The 16,486-nt window shown below is 51.0% G+C and overlaps 1 protein-coding gene across 1 annotated transcript in view; it reads left to right on the top strand.

The window, feature by feature from the left end:
* The window catches only part of SRL (sarcalumenin), a gene marked incomplete at its 5' end in the record, with an annotated part of 39,267 nt that overhangs the window by 13,415 nt on the left and 9,366 nt on the right, over positions 1–16,486 (top strand). The window contains 3 exons of the mRNA XM_079785121.1: positions 10,756–11,733; positions 13,594–13,695; positions 14,863–14,958. Of these exons, the coding sequence (XP_079641247.1) occupies positions 10,756–11,733; positions 13,594–13,695; positions 14,863–14,958 (1,176 nt within the window). The remainder of the gene's footprint in view (positions 1–10,755; positions 11,734–13,593; positions 13,696–14,862; positions 14,959–16,486) is intronic.

Here is a 16,486-nt window from a genome sequence, read left to right as displayed (position 1 = left end):
GGAACTGGACAAGGCCTGGTACAGCCTCCTATAGTAGCAGGGTGGGGGAGGGTTTCCACCCTTTGCAACCAGTAGGTCTCTGGGGTGGGTAAAGTATGTCTCCATGGTCAAGGCCCAAGGATAGTGTTTCCCAGATACTAGTGTTGTGCCCAGATGTTGGTCAGCTCTGAGGCTCCACTCACCCTGAGTGTGATTATGAGGGTCTGTGGAAGGGAGCCAGGAATGGAACATTGTAAACTAAGCTCTTCTGTGATCTTTTTGCAAATGGCCTTGAGCCATACCTTGAGAAGATATGACCCACAGTGGGAGGTTCATTACTGTCAAGTGCTCTCAGGGCATCCAGCAGATATTTCCTGTATAGGGATATTTGCCAGGCACATGCTGGACACCCTGGATCCCACTGGGGACAAGCCACAGGCTCTAGACTCAGGGACCTTATTCTTCATGGGGACACAGGTTAAAAGAAAGGCTGTCATATAGGGTGATAGGTGTTGTGGGGACACAGAGCAGAAGTACCTCAGAATTGAGGGGTCAGGATAGGCCTCACAGGGGATGAGCCTCAAAGCTGAGATCTGAAATATGAGCCAGAATTAGGCCCAGGATGTGGGGAAAAGAAGAACAGAATGGTGTTGGTGCTCAAGAAAACTGATTGGAAATCCACACAGACTAATAGGATTTTTTAAAGAATTCTGCAGGTGGTTGTCATGTGAGTCTGGATGCTCAGCACGTTTTTAGGCCCTCTGGGGACACAGAGAGGCATTGGTCCAACCTCTTTCCTAGAGGAGATGCTGACTGAGAAGGGAAACTAGGACATAGGCACACCCCTCAGAAGGTCACAGCCACACAAGGCAGGGGCTGTGTCATTTGACTCAGTGTGGAATAGTCAGACACTGAATCAGTTGAGGTCAGCAAGGGGACTCGTGTGACCTGGAGGTGTGAGAACCAGAAGGCATCACAAAGGGTGAGAGGGAACAGTGAGGCTGGAGAAGCAGGAGGGCATCCTCATGCAATGGTCGTGTGGGCCATCAGAAGGCCTATTGTGGGTTGGATTGTGTCCCCCTGAAAGATATGTTGAAGTCCTAACCCCTAGAACCAAACCTCTGAATGTGATCTTATTGGAAATAGGGTCATCACAGATATAGTGAGTTAATCTGCTGGTGGCCTTATGTGAAAAAGAGAAGATATAGAACAGAGGCATAGGCCCGTCTGGTGTGGCTCAGTGGTTGAGTGTCGACCTATGAACCAGGAGGTCACGGTTCAATTTCCAGTCAGGGCACATGTCTGGATTGTGGGGTTGATCTTCAGTGTGGAGCATACATAAAGCAACTAACCAGTGATTCTCATCATTGATGTTTCTATCTCTCTCTCCCTCTCCCTTCCTCTCCGAAATTAATAAAAACATGGTTAAAAACAAAACAAAAAAGGAAAGAAAAGTAAAGAGGCATAGGGAGAAGGCCATGCATGATGGAGACAGAGATTGGAAGTATGCATTGACAAGCCAAGGGTTGCTGGGAATGACCAGAAACTGGGAGAGGCAGGAGGCAGCCTTCTGGGGGGACTTGGCTCTGCTGACACCTTGATTTTGGACTTGTGGCACTCAGAACTGTGAGAGAAAATATCTTTATAGCTTTAAGCCACCAGGTTGTGATGCTTTGTTACAGCAGCCACAGGAAACTAATGCCCGGCGAGGCTTGGGCTTCCATGCAAGGATTTGGGGCTCTGTCCAGCCTAATGGTGGGGGACCCTTTGGGTAAATGGCCTGTTGGAGTGCCTCAGATGCAGCCTGGCAGTAGCCTCATAGGGCCCTCAGCGCTGACCAGGGAGAATCACCCTGGGGACAGCAAGTGCAGAATGTACACCTGCTCTGGCCCCACCCTCTGCCCTGCCCTTGGCTCTAACCTTCCTCTCCCCAGGAGAGCCCCGTGGGAACTAAGGAGTAGAAGCCTGCCCTGGTCTCCTGTGTGGCCACCAGGCTGCCAAAGGGAAAGAAAGTTCCCAGGTGTTATGAGCCTCAACTGGTTTCGGTATTGAAGAGACAGGCAGAGAACCCAGGCCCTAGGTGACGCGAAATTCACCTGAGAAGGAAGCTACTCTCAGTTTAATTGGTTGTAATGATTCTCCCTGGGAATGGGGATGCCCAGAGAGGGAGCCCTTGGGCATATTTCATGTTGTTCACCCGGGAAATGGTTGATCACATGCCTGAGGTTCAAAGGTCTAGGCCACTTGGGAATACAAACTGAAAGCAAGTCTGCCTCTAAGGGAGACATGAGCTTTCTAGAATGTTCCACTAGAGTTGCCTGGGTATTACAGACACCTTTGCCTGTGGCATTTTCCAAGCTTTGATAACTGAGGGTAATGGATGGATTTGTTAGGAGGCTTTGAGACTTTGTCCTGTTCACAGAGCAGCAGACAGGGAGGTGGTCTTTCATTTCTTTCATGAGTCAGACTCTGAAAGGTTCTTCTGGTCCAGTCTTCTTGTGGCCTCTGCCTTCCTCAATTCCGATAGCTAACAGCTGATCTCACGCAGGCTTAGGAACCAACTGTCCTTTGTCTCCTGGCGGTGGAGACAGCGAGCCTCTCCTTGCATTCTTCTCCAGATGACACTGGGAGGACTACAGACTAATGGCAAACTCAGGGCTTCTTGGTGCCGGTGATTTCTGGGAACTTAAACCCCATCCCAGTCTCCCCCAAATCTCTGTACAGAGCTCTGTTCAGGGACACAGCAGACGTTGGCCCTCGGCAGGCCATACATTATAGGAACAACTAGGAGAATGGATGGATGATTGATCCCAAGATTGCTGGGTTCCAGGGATAGGGCAAGATATGGGCATAAAAGACTAGAAATGTCAGCAAGAGAAGGAAGTCACAGCTGTTTGAAATCCTGCATAAAAGATCAGGTGAGGGGTCTGGAGACCTTGTGTTTTGTCTGGTTTTGTCCCCAACTTTTGCTAGGTGACTTCCAGCAGGTTCTTTTTCTGCTCTGGGCCTTGGTCTCATCTGTGAAATGGAAAAGTTGAGCTAGTTAATTTCTAAGTTTTTTTCCAGTTCTAAAAGAAGTCTCTAATGAAATATAACTATAGGGCTGAACTATAGACGAGGTTTGGGATCAGAATGTCGGGCCCAGAAGTGGAACCCATCTGCTGTGAATTTGGTGAAGCCCCCTGGGAGACGAGGTGAAAAGACCTGGTGTTTCGGTGCCTGGACAGCAGTTTTTCTGGAAGGGTCTATGGATGGGAGCACACAGGGCAGAATATTTGCTGTTGCTGCCCAGCTTCTGCCCTTGGCTTGACCTTCTCTGAGCAGACTTGGGGATGGGCGGCTTCTCTGGTCTTCTTGACAGTTGGGGGTGAGATTTGCTAAGGACACCACCCTGCTGAGCGGGTGTAGGGGAAGCTCGGTGCTGCTAACGGGGGTGGAGAGGCGCCTGTGGTTGTGCAGGCCTGTGTGTTAGGCCCTTTCAAGCCATGAAAACCTTCGCTCTGATTTCAGCCAAGCAGAGCTCCACTTGAATGGGAACTAGAGCCACCCTCACTCGGTCTTTGTGGCGCAGTCAAAGCTCATTCTCGAGGCCCAAGTCAGTTCTGAAGGGTGTATTGTTTTGCTCCCTGTGCTCACTTATCATAAGGACATGAGGCCATGCTGGCACTGTGAGTGGCCTCTCTTGGGCAGTGTTGCCATTTCTGAGAGTTGTGAAGGGCCCTCAGTGGCTCTGCCTCCAGCCAGGGCTTCTCATCTATTCTTACAGATGCGCCCTGATGAGTGGTCTGTTTAGATGTCCCCCTGAGTGTGCATTTGTGTTTGGGTGAAGTGCAGGGTCACCTCACTTCAGTGGCCTGATGGAAGGGCTCTGGGAGGTAGAGGGGATAGGGGAACCATGTGAGGCCTTAGAAGTTTCTGGGTGAGTCAGTGCTGATCGAAACTGGGAGTCAGTGACTGCAGGAGTTAACTTGGAGCTCAGCAGAACAAGATCTGAGCCTGGGAGTGTTGACAGCTAAGGTCCATTTCTGTCTCAGGACAGCTGGAACCTCATGCAGAGAATAGGGCTACCCGCATCGTGCCCATAGCTACTTGTTTGAGCAGCTTCTGGCTGGGAGAAGGGGAGACAGAGCCCCAGCCAGAAAGACCTCTCTTGGCCTACTAACTGACCCTCCAGAAGCAAGGGGGGCGGGGGGGTCAAAGGACTAAGAGAGGTGAGCCAACTTGGCTTCTTCCCAAAGCTGGTTCTGTTTTGGTCCACTCAGTGAACTTGGGATTTGGCCTGGCATCTTTGCTCTTCTAGGAAATAATTATTATACCAGACATTCATAGAATGCTTTTAAACATCATTTGCTATTTAAAATACTCCAAGGGGATTGATAAAGAAGGTGCTATTATCTGCGTCTTGTATGGGTGAGTGGAGTTGGGTGTAGGAAGAGTGAAGAGCAACTCAAGGTCACATTGCTGGTTAGTAAAACAGTAAATGAGCAGGTCCCAGCTCTCCTGACTTTCAGCTGCATCCAGAAAGACCAGTTTGGCTCTGTGACGTATGGCAATGGAAAGGCCTGAGATGTGGTCCTGGCCCAGGCTGGGAAGGTGTCAGATCCATTTCCAAGCTTCCGAATCAAGCAGACTTCCTCCAGCTTTCCTGGGTTGGGGATGAGGTACATCTGGCCTCATTGTTCCCTCCATCTGCTAAGCCCATGAAGGCTCTGACCTGAACCCAGGGTTGATTGGGATGTTAGGGACCAAACTTCGTGGGCTCGCAGTTGGGTCTCTCCCTGTCTGGTGCCCCAAAGTTAAACCATCAACCTCCCAGAGGTCTCCTTATAGAACCCAGGGAGATTCTGTTTCTTTGGGTGGGAGGTGGGAGAAAGCCAGCCACCTGCCTCAAGGTTTCAGGGGTCCTGGGAGGGTGTGGGCAACCTTTGCCTCTTGAAAGCACTTCCCTTCTAAGGTCCTTTTTGGCATTGGCATCTGCAAAGCTGTCTGAAGGCTCATCTAAGAAGTGAAGGAGCAAGGGACCCCGAAGGGTGAGCATTTACTCTGTAAATAAGGTCAAGAAACAATATGATGCCAGAAGAGGCCACTGACCATTTGCCCAGTCCAGGAGTGTTCAGAGATAAGATCTAGAACATGCAAGGGTCAGTCTGCTCACTCCGGCTCTGTGAACACTGTTTCTGAAGTGCTGTCAGCTGCACTTGAGGCACAGCTGATGAGGTGTCCAAGTGTGGGCAGAGGACAGACTGGTGATAGATGTGGGGCTCCCTGAATGCCAAGACTGACTCCCTGGGACAGATATGTCCTCAGATAGAATTGGAAAGTGATTGTCTCCCTGGGACTTTATTACTAATGACCCATTTGCATAATTGTGTATGAATAATGGGTGTTTGACTTTGGACTTGATAGTTTCAGTTCAAATAGATAAGTAATGTGGAAGAATAATCTTGGCAGATCCTTAGAAGTACATGCTAAGGAGACTGGACAGGTTGGAACTGAGTTTATATTCTGTTCCACCAGGGTGGAATAAATTCAGTGCTTAGAGGTGGACTCAAAACAGGTCAACAAAACTCTATTCTGAATAAACCTCTCTTCTCCTGATCTCAAGACAAATTCTCTGACACTTGGTACTGAGGTGGCTCAGAATCATGGTTCTCAAATGTTGGTGTTCGTTAGAATCACCTTGTGAAACACCAGATTCACACTGACCCACCTCTGGAGTCTGGGCATTTATGCTTGGGAAGCTCTTGGGTCTCAGATGCCACCTCCACATGGGCCAGGGAGCTTTGTTTTGTTTCTTGACCTGCGTTCTAGCCCATTCTGGGAATGGCTTGTTGAGCTAATAACTTGACTCTCCTGTGTCTGCTTCCTCATTTCAAGGGAGGTTAATAATTCTGGCTTTCTCTGCCTCTGAAGACTGCTAGGAAGATGAAAGAAGAACATGAAATAACTTTGGAAAGCATGAAGTTCTATGTGGAGGCAAGACATCATCTAGCTCAATGCCTGACATGTTTGACTAAAATGAAAAGATGCTATAAGGGGGAGCTCCTTGGAATGTTGGAGAAAATGATCAAGAGGAAGCTAGAGGAATTCTTAGGGAATAAGTGGGGGAGACAAGAGCAGTAGTTGTCAACCACCTACCCCTTCCTTAAATGGTGAGATAGACCCAAGTAGAGCTGCTGGGCAGGAAGTACAAAGTGGGTGACTGAACCCCAGGTCCTTCATCATCCTTCACCCTCTAGTCACTTCCATGGACCTCTCTTTCTTCATGGAACATGGTTTTCAAACTACCCGAGAGCTGAAAGAACTCTAGACTGAGAGCCATGAATTTGGGCTCTGTTTCAATCCTACCCCTGACCTTGGGCAAGTCTCTAAAGCTACCTGGCCGGAGCTTCCTCTTCTACAGTTGGACCCACCAAGGCCTTTGGCAACTCCAGAGTTAATCTGAGTCCATGTGAAAAGTGCTTTGGAAGGAGTTAGAAGCTGGGAAAATGATCAGATGTTTGGTTGGTAGAGGAAAGAGGAACTGAGCCTGAGGCTACTGCTGAGGCTATGGGTGGGGGCAGCAGCTGAGGCTGATCCCCAAAGAAAGGCTGATGGCAGAGGGGGTGTTGGGAGAGAAAGCAGAACTGATGTATGCTGTGCTATGTTCAGGGCACCAGCTTCTCAGGCACACAGGTATTCCTATCGTCTCCATGGTTGAGCTGGGGCTTGCTATTCATGTACCTTGATGTAAGCACCCAGGCCTGTGTGGAGCTGGGATGGCAGCCTTGGCAGCAGCACATACTGTATGGTACTGCATGTCCTGGGATAGACCAAGCCTCATCTTACCAGGTTCTTAACCCATCCAGGGTGTCCTGGGTCATCTGTCCCCCACCTCCTCCTCCAGGGACCGGTGAGGGGCTTCAGTGAGATGCTAGGGAGGTCAGGAAGGGAGGGAAGGCACTGTTTGATTTTATAGAATTGAACTGAGTTTAATCAGAGACTCTCTATGCCTCTGACTGTGCCTCCCAAAGGAGAGATTGTGCCCAATGTCACAACTGCTTCTTGGGGATCGAGCTCTGGGGCCCAATGGCACAGCTTGTTTCATTGAGAGACTTTGTGTCAGAGAAATTATTTTTAGCCCAGGAAGGAAGGTCACTGGGCATGAAGCCATCACCCTTGGTCTTTTTCATTCCAAATTGCTTAGCAGAAGGTCAGGGGCAGCTTGGCACTAAGTCATAAGAACCAGGGAAAAGTCAAGTATGTATATACATGCGCACACTTGGCTTCTATTCCTGCTTAGGAATGAAAATACACAACAGTGTGAAGGTCATGGTAAAGCCCCAAAGTCTGGGGTCCTCATCTCCCTTGGGACTAAAAAGCCCTCTCACCCCCATCAGGTTCAGAGGATATTTTGAGAATATTAAAAATGCCACAAGTGGTCAGACTCAATCTGCTCTGCCCAACATCATCACGATTGCCATCATTATCATCCTCACCACCAGCATCATCATCACTATCACCATCATCACCACTGTCGTCATCATCATCATCATCATCACCACCACCATCATCACCACCATCACCATCACCATCACCACCATCATCACCACCACCACCACCATCATCACCACCATCACCACCACCATCACCACCATCATCACCACCACCACCATCATCATTATGGTCATTATTGTCATTGATAGGGGGCAACAGGGACCTGTGAAAGGCATGTATTCCCCAGAGGAGAAGCCTTGACCATTGCTATTGGTCACATGCCAAGCCTCAGGTGACCCATCCAACTTGGGAGGACCCAGTGTGCACATGAGTGGGGAGAGGCTGGGAGCAGAAGCCTCAGAGTCAAGATTATTTGGCTGAGCAGTGGTTTACAGCATTGGCTGCACATTAGAATTATCCAAGATTTTTTTTGTTAAAGTGCTAATGCAGGGGATATACCCTACTTTAATCAGAACATTTGAGGGAAGGGAGAGGAATGGGACCAAGAACCTGAAGATTTCAGTGCTGAGAACATTGGTTTAGAGGTAGTTTTACCAGGTGTTGTAGACCAGAGCTTCTCAAACTGTAATGTGAAAACTGATTGTTAAAATGCATTGGTTCAGTGGGTCTGGCTGGGGCCCGAGAGTCTGCATCTCTACCAGGCTCCCCAGGTGGTGCCGATGCTTTGAGTGCTACCCTCTGAGCAGGCGGATTTGAACCCTCTCCAGGGTCAGGCAATCTCCTCTGCAACTCTGGAGTTAAATGGCCTCAGCCAGTTGCTAGCTGCGTAATGTTGGGCAAGGCATTCAGTGTCTCTGATTCCAGTCCTCTCATCTATAAAATGGGGCTAAGAGTAAGACTTGTCTTATGGGAGCAAATTAATGTTTTGTATATAAAGTGCTTAAGCATTGCCCTAGCCGGTTTGGCTCAGTGGATGGAGCATCGGCCTGCAGACTGAAAGGTCCCGGGTTCGATTTTGGTCAAGGGCACGTGCCTCGGTTGCAGGCTCCTCCCTGGCCTGGGCCCTGGTCGGGGCTCATGTGGTTGGCAACCAATTGATGTGTTTCTCTCACATCGATATTTCTCTCTGTCTTTCCCTCTCTCTAAAAATCAATGGAAAAATATCCTCAGGTGAGGATTAAATAATAATAATAATAATAATGATATTAATAATAATAAAATAAATAAATGCTTAAGCATTGCCTGGCACATTGAATAATTATACAAATGTATCTCATCTGATATATCTTGCTGTTCAGAGACTTGCAGTCTCCTTGGGTTAAACCAAGTTCCTGCCATAGAGGGTGGTGGTGGGGGGATAGATACGCAGGTAAAGGAATCAGGATATATAGGTTTTCGGTGGTAATGAAAGAAAAAAAATTTTTAAACATATTTTATTGATTTTTTACAGAGAGGAAGAGAGAGGGAGAGAGAGTTAGAAACATCAATGAGAGAGAAACATCGATCAGCTGCCTCCTGCACACTCCCTACTGGGGATGTGCTCGCAACCAAGGTACATGCCCTTGACCGGAATCGAACCTGGGACCCCTCAGTCCGCAGGCCGACGCTCCATCCACTGAGCCAAACCGGTTTTAGCATGAAAGAAAATTTTAATGAGTAACCTTCAGGTCCCTCACTATGGGATGAATTCTTATTGTACCTAAATCTCACTCTTCATAGCATTTTTCCCTGGGTCAGGCAGGGTCCCAGCCTTGGGAACACAGGGAGGATTAAACTTTGCTTCCTGCAACCCAGGAGCCAGGAAGGGACTGGAGTGTGAGCCTGGAGAGAAGCTGCATGCAGGGAAGGGCTGTCCCTGTGCTTCCCTACACACCGTGGCATACAGGGCCTGGACAAGGAGCAGCAGTTCTGGGTTCTAGTCACCCACTAGCCAGACACTTGCTGCCTTGGGCAAGTCAAAGACTTTCTCTGGACCTTCAGCTCTGAAATGTGGCTGACAGTGATGAGGGAGGTTTGGATGTGGCCATATATGTGAAAGTGCTTGGGGGAAGTGTTATATCAATATATGGGGCTCCTTTATAATAAAAGGTGCCCAAACTTCCCATTCTTCTGAATTTGATAGCAGCATAGGTTGCATCTGTGGGGACTAATGAGAAAATATTTGTTCTTGGTCCCTGGAGGCTACCCCAGCTTTCAGGGCACAAGGTGTGTGGGTACCCCCAGGCAGAAGGGGTACCCCAAGAAGTGGCTTTTCTTTGTTGAGGCAAGATGGGAAGAACAGGCTGTGGCCTAAGAGAGGGGGGTGTCTGTACTCAGAAAGTTCCTCAGAAAGAACCTTGAGTCAAGGGAGCCCGGGGGCTGTCTCAGCTGCCCCAGGGCAGGGCCCCATGGTTCCTCATCCCCACAAGCCAGGGGGGTCCCCCTACCGCGCAGGCCTTCTCCTTAAACAGGTCCAGTCTGGTTGGGAGGGGCAGAAGGACCCCATTTTCCACATAAATTAAACGTGTCCCTTGACAGAGGTCTTAGCACAGACTAAGCCCCTACTTTGTTCTCTCCTGCTTGGTTTCCCCTGTGCCTTCAGCTTCCCGGTAAAGCTATCAGCTTTAGAAGGGGATACCCTCAGAAGAGGTTGGCTAAGGCCACCGGGAAGCCCTGGCCCTTCTAGTTTTGGATATCGTTCTCTCCTCTGACCATGTCCTCTTTAATCTAAGGTAGCAAGGCCAGCAAATGCCTGCCCTTAAGGGGACAGAGTTGGATGTGTGACTTAATAAGGCTGAGAGCCACAAGTAATCCCCTAAGTACTCTGCCGTGTAACCTAAGATTATCTGGCCTGCACACACCTGTTTGCACTCCCTTGCTGATAGCAGTATAAAAAGCACGCTAGTTAATGACTCTAGGAACTGACAGGGCATCTGTCCTATCTTGGAAAGATCTCCTGGTGAGCCAGGCTACACGTGCCTTCGTGCCTGCGGCAAGGTTGAGGAAGGACTGGAAGGCTCACCCAGTTTCCATCCCTACACAGTCATCAGGACCCAGCAGAGGCTGTCAGGGTCAGGGGCGGAGCTGGGGAATGGGTGTCAGCCGCTCAGTCCTGCAGTGACAGACAGTGGGTCTGTAACTCCCCCAGCCACGGCCTCTTTGTCTTGGGAGGGGGGGCAGAGTAACACCCAGCCCTGCTTGCTGCCCAGGGCAGTTGTGAAGACCTGGGAGGGAGATGCCACCGATACCAGGTCCACACCTCCCTCCCGGAAGACAGGAGCTAGGTTGAGTTAGACTCTTTTGAGAAGTGAAGTGAGTGCCAACCCTGTGAAACTGACCAATCGTGTTCTAATCATTTAGAACTGCAAGTTTCTGCTTCGGGTGGCACAGAAGATGTTGGCAATTTGTTGGAGAATCATTTCTCTGCTGGAGATGCAAGTCTAGAGGAGAAGGAAAGGGCGCTTTATGCAGAGGCGGCCCCTCAAGAGAAGAACCTGCTCCTTCACTCCCCAGATGGCAGGGAGGCTGAGAGCTCGGAGAAGACGGCCACAGGGGCCTCCACCACGGCCCCCAGCCCGGGCTCTGACCCTGAAGCCAGCCTTTCCAATGCCTCAGCCTCAGCTCCCCCCGGGGACCCCGTGGAGCTACCAGGAGCAAGCGCCCTCCCTCCAGAGGGGGAAGAGGGGACTGGGGAAGAAGGGAGGCCAGAGCTCAGTGCAAGAGAGGGCTCAACAGAGGAGGCGGAAGGACAGGCTGGGAATGGCGTGGTCACTGAGGAAGCCAAGGAGGTCCTAGGGGACAGCCCTACACAGGGAGCAGCTGCGGGCACGGCAGAGCCTGAAGGCACAGGGGCCTTTCCTGTGGCAGTAGAGACAGCAGGCGAGGGCATCCCAGGGCCTGATCAGGGGCCAGAAGGGCCAGATGGAGTCATGGACGTGGATAAAAAAACCAGGGAGGGGCCTGAGGACCAGGGGGAGCCCAGCCCAGCTGTAGAGACAGGGGGCACCCAGGAGGACCGCCCCCTGGAAGGCCAGGCGCCAGGGATGTTGGAGGAGGATCTGGAAGCTGCGTCCTCTGAGGAAGAGGGTGGTGGCCTCAGCAGAGGCGAGGAAGGAGGAGTTCCATCCCAAGAAGAATCAGAAGAGGACAGCGGCTCTGGGGCTAGTTCAGAGGAAGCAGGGGACACCTCTGAGGAAGCAGGGGAGCCCCAGGAAGCAGCAGGAACCCCAAGCCCTGGGGACGAGGGAGCCCAGCAGAGCTCAGAGGAACCGAATCCAGGGCCCGAGGGGGACGAGGCCTCGGAGGCCAAGGCAGAGGAGCCCGTGGAGGGGGCTCAGGGTAGGGGACCCCAGAATTGCTCCGGCACTTGGGCAGCTGCATTCTTCCTGGAAGTCTTGTATGTAGTGGGACAGGCAGGGACAGGGTGGGGCGGGAGAGCCCCAGCCAGTCCGGGTGTAGGGGGTGGAGGCCTGGTCCAGTGTCGCCGGCCCAGCGGGTGCTTTGGGGCTGCTCATGAGCCACTTCTTCCCAGTTTGGAGGGACTCAGTAAGAGGCCACTCCACGAAGGGCCCAGAGGAACCTGGTCACTTCTGAGTTAGGTCCTTGGGAGCCTGCCCTTTAGGATCCCTGATACAGTTTATCACCAACCAGTGCCTTAGCCTGGAGGACAAGGTGGCAGGGTTTGAGACCCTGTGCAGGCTGGTGAAGAGATGTATGGGTGGGGATGTAGGTGGGGAGCCTGCCCATCCCCTGCCCCTGGGGACCACCTCAGTGGGCTAACACCTGGGGCATGCCCTTGAAGACGAGGCCATGTCAGGTGGGGTGAACTGGGGCTGGGGTCAGGATTGCAATGAGAAATCTTAGGCTGGCCGTGACACTGATGTCCCACAGATGTCCACTTGAAGCAGAAGCTGCTGTCTCAGGACTGGGGAGTCGGGAAGGAAAAGGGCAGGGCCAAAGCCAATGGGCAACACTGAGGATGTATCGAATCCTAGGCATGGCCAGGATGCCCATGGCTGCATCCACTGAGGACGCTGACCTGGACCAAGTGTGGGGCTTTTAGGATGGAGGAACTGGGATCAGTCTTCACCTTCCATCCTCCCAGTGTGACTTCCCCCCGGTTTCCCTGCAGAATTCAGTTTTCATATCTCTCATTAGCTTCTTGCACCCTCTATGGGGCCCTGGCAGTCAGCCAGCCCCTTCCCTCATCCTGTCTCCCTGTCCTGGGTCTGGGTGGGGCCGCCTGGGTCCTGAGATGCTCCACAAGACACATCGATCTTCTCTGCTTCCATCCCTGGTGGAACTACTCTCCCTCTGCCCCACAGGCTCAAGGCCACATGACCTCTAATTACTTAAAACCCTTGGTGCAGCCAGTTGGTAGACACGGTCTCCCTGGGGACCTGCAGGCAGTCATGGGCATCTCTTGCTTGGTCAGAACCAACAGTTGAACCCCTCTCCGCCCAGAGGCTCCTCTTGCGCATGCTTTATGGCAGCCTTAGAAATCTGATCACATGCTCATTTGATCAGGTTATTTCGCTTAGAATCCCTCCCTGGCTGCCAGTACTTCTAGGATGAAATGCAGACTCCTATGGTCCTCCAGGTTAGCCCTAGCGGAGCTCTCCTGCCCCACAGCACACACCCTTACCCACTGGGGCCCAGCACCCTTCCTGCTAAGCCACTCCTGTCTCCTGTCCCTATCTCCACCTAGTTAACTCCTCACACAGTGGAGCGTAGCTCATAAGTGGCCCTTCTGGGAAGTTTTTTAATCCCCCCTAAGACTTCCTAGACACACTTCTTAGGCCCTCACAGCTTCTGGAATCTTCCCTTCTATGGCCACATTACTCTTATAATGATTAAGATGATTTCTCCCCCTGCCCCACTAAACTGAAGGGAAATCGCCACAAGTCAGGACCTGTGTCTGTTTTGGGCACCTCCTTAGTCCCAGCACGATGCTCAGTGCTTGGCACATCACAACTGCCCAATCGCCATTTGCTGACTACATAAAATGGACCACAGAGCTTCACAGATGTTGAGCTGGGATTTTCAAAGTTCTTCCTAGAGACAGAACTCCATTTAGTGGAACTTGGCAAACTTTCTGTCAGCACTTCCTCAGACCCCGCCCTTATCCATGTCTAGGGGGCTTGGAGCCCAGCTGGCTCTTAGCTTCGCTCTAACCCTGCTCTCTGCTTCTGTCCGCAGAAGAGGCGGAGGATGTGAGTGAAGAAGCCCCACTGAGGGATCGCTCCCACATCGAGAAAACGCTGATGCTGAACGAGGACAAACCAGCGGACGATTACTCTGGTAACCAGAGGGGAAGGCGCTGGCCTGGGGCTGGGGCTGGGAAGCCTTGGGGCGGGGGCTCTGAGGCCAGCGGTCACCCCAGGAAGAAAAGCCTGGAGGTGGGGGGTGGGGGGGGGCTTCGTGGAAGAGACTCTGCAAGCAGCGTCCAAGGCCTGGGGGCTCTGGATTGGCAGGGAGGAGGAAAGGCAATCCCAGCAGCGGGATCAGCGAAAGGGTCAAGGACAAACCCCAGTGCTGTGTCTGAGGATGGTGCCAGCTTCCACACTGTGGCTGGGGAGGGGCGTTAATAGAGTTCATCACATTTGCTTTGATTTTTTACAGTTTACAAAGCCCTTTCATGCACAATATTTCATGTCACCCGCATAATAATCCAAGCTTTCCGCGGAGCTTACTGTCACCTCTTAGTTGAGTTAGTGAAAGCTCAGAGCAGGCAGGACTCTGCTGTGGCGCACAGGTAGAGAGGAGCCGCACAGGTGTGGTTGCTGACCCTCAGGCCCTCTTCCCCCCTTTGTGCCTCACACCCTGCTTCACCACTTTTGAGGTCCCAGCCTCCCCCTGTGAGCCACCTCTCCCTGGAGTCATGTTCTTCCCAACGAGGTGCTTGGGATGTTTGCATCCTCGGGGGTGGGGTGGGGGGGTGGGGGTGGGGGTGGGGTACTGTCCAAGGCCTTGGGACTCTGGGTTGGCAGGAAGGAGGAAAGGCAATCCAAGCAGAGGGACCAGTGAAAGGGTAGAGGACAGGGTGGCTATCCTGCCCTGCGGGCCTGCTTAGCGCCATACCGCCTTGCCCTCTGAGTCTAAGGCAAACACAAGTAGAGGTGGAGGCAGAGAGGAGACGGGGTTCCTCTCTGCCATGGAAAGGGCCTTCAGTTACCTGAAGGCTGAGGTGGTGCTGAAGAGGGAGGGAGGAGAGGGTTAGATGAAAAAGAAAGGCAGCTTTAGGGGATGGGGAGGGGACGCCTTGGGTTTAAAGATTTCTGAGGGTTGAGATGTGGACCAGCTCCTCCTTGAATGCTAATACATGGATAGTTGCTGGGCTGCAGATACTCCCTGCTCCCCACGAGGCAGGGCTAGAGCTGCCCTGGGAAGGGACCTGGTCCACAGTGGTCAGCAGTCTGGAGTGAGCTCTACCTGACGCCCCCCGCCCTCACCCTCCTCTGTCCACAGCGGTGCTGCAGAGGCTTCGCAAGATCTACCATTCGTCCATCAAACCCCTGGAGCAGTCTTACAAATACAATGAGCTTCGGCAGCACGAGATCACAGGTACAGTGTCCCAAGGCCGGGTCTGTACCTCCAACCTGTCCACACTCCCCCATGCCCACGAGGTTCCGAGCTCTTCGTGTGGTGGCTCGAGGACACTGGAGCTGAGCTCTCCTAAGTTCTTGGAGATCCCAGTCACGTGACTCATCCTTTCCCTGCAGGAGTACCCCGTAATTTGCAGAGTTTTCCGCAAACATTTCATTTGTAAGCACTCACGCTTCAGTAGTGCAGTTTTGGTTTCCAAGGGCAGTGATGCCAGCTTCTACCCCTCATGCACTCAAGGGCCCACAAAGCTCCCTATTCACTTACTGAGCATGTCTTAAGTCCCCTGATGGGCCTGGAATCCTTCCCTCCTCCTGTTCACTCCTCCTGGTCAGCTTCCCTCAGGTCTGGGTTATTTTAAAAATTGATTTTCAAAATAATGAAATAGGGTATACTTGTTGCAAAAAACCCACAAAAAACAACACAAAAAACCAAACAACAACAACAAAACTCCCACAAAAAAACAACTCTCCAAACTCAATAGTATAAAATAGTATACATTGGAAAACAAAATCCCTTTCTTGATTTCCAACACCTCTAATTCCACTCCCCGAGGCTCCCACTGTTATACAGTAGTTCCTCATGAATACAAGCATGTCTTTTACAGAAATGTTTTTATTGATTTTAGAGAGGAAGGGAGAGGGAGAGAGAGATAGAAACATCAATGATGAGAAAGAATCATTGACCGGCTGCCTTCTGCATGCCCCCTACTGGGGATTGAGCCCGAAAACCTGGCATGTGCCCTGACTGGGAATCAAACTGTGACCTCCTGATTCATAGGTTGACACTCAACCACTGAGCCACACCAGCTGGGCACAAGTATGTCTTTTCCTGTTTGTTTTACAAAGATGGGATCATCTCACAAAACTCTGTGTGTGTGTAGCTACTTTTGCCCTTTCGGATAGTTGCATGGATGCACTGCACTGGCTGATGGGAAGCAGGGTATTTGCCATATTCAATTTTTTAAAAATATTACAAGCACTACTATAATTGTTACATATTTCATGCAACTACATTTGTATGATAAATTTTTATAAGTGGAACACTGGAAATTAAACATTTTGATAGTTGTTGCTAAATTGCCTTAGGTTGTACCAATTCCAATTTTTACCCATAATGACAGGATATGAGAGCTCTTGTTCCCCCACAGCGATGTCTTTCTAAAGTGTTATTCATCTTTGAAAACTTTAATAATGATATCTATTTATTGTCTCAATGGTGAGTGCCATTAAACACTTTTCTGTGTTAACTGGCCCCTTCTGTATATTATTAAATTTTTTAAAAAATTGATTTCAGAGAGAAAGGGAGCGGGAGAGAGACAGAAACATCAATGATGAGAGAGAATCATTGATCGGCTTCCTTCTGCCCGCTCCCAGTGGGGATCGAGCCTGCAACCCAGGCATGTGCCCTGACCTAGAACCAAACTGTGACCTGCTGGTTCATAGTTTGACACTCAACCACTGAGCCACGCCCGCCGGGCTTGGCTGCT

The sequence above is a fragment of the Cnephaeus nilssonii genome (assembly GCF_951640355.1).
Source record: "Cnephaeus nilssonii genome assembly, chromosome: 2".
Taxonomy (NCBI): Eukaryota; Metazoa; Chordata; class Mammalia; order Chiroptera; family Vespertilionidae; genus Cnephaeus; species Cnephaeus nilssonii.
Note: the sequence above shows the minus strand (reverse complement) of the source record. Positions and strands in the feature narration are given on the sequence as shown.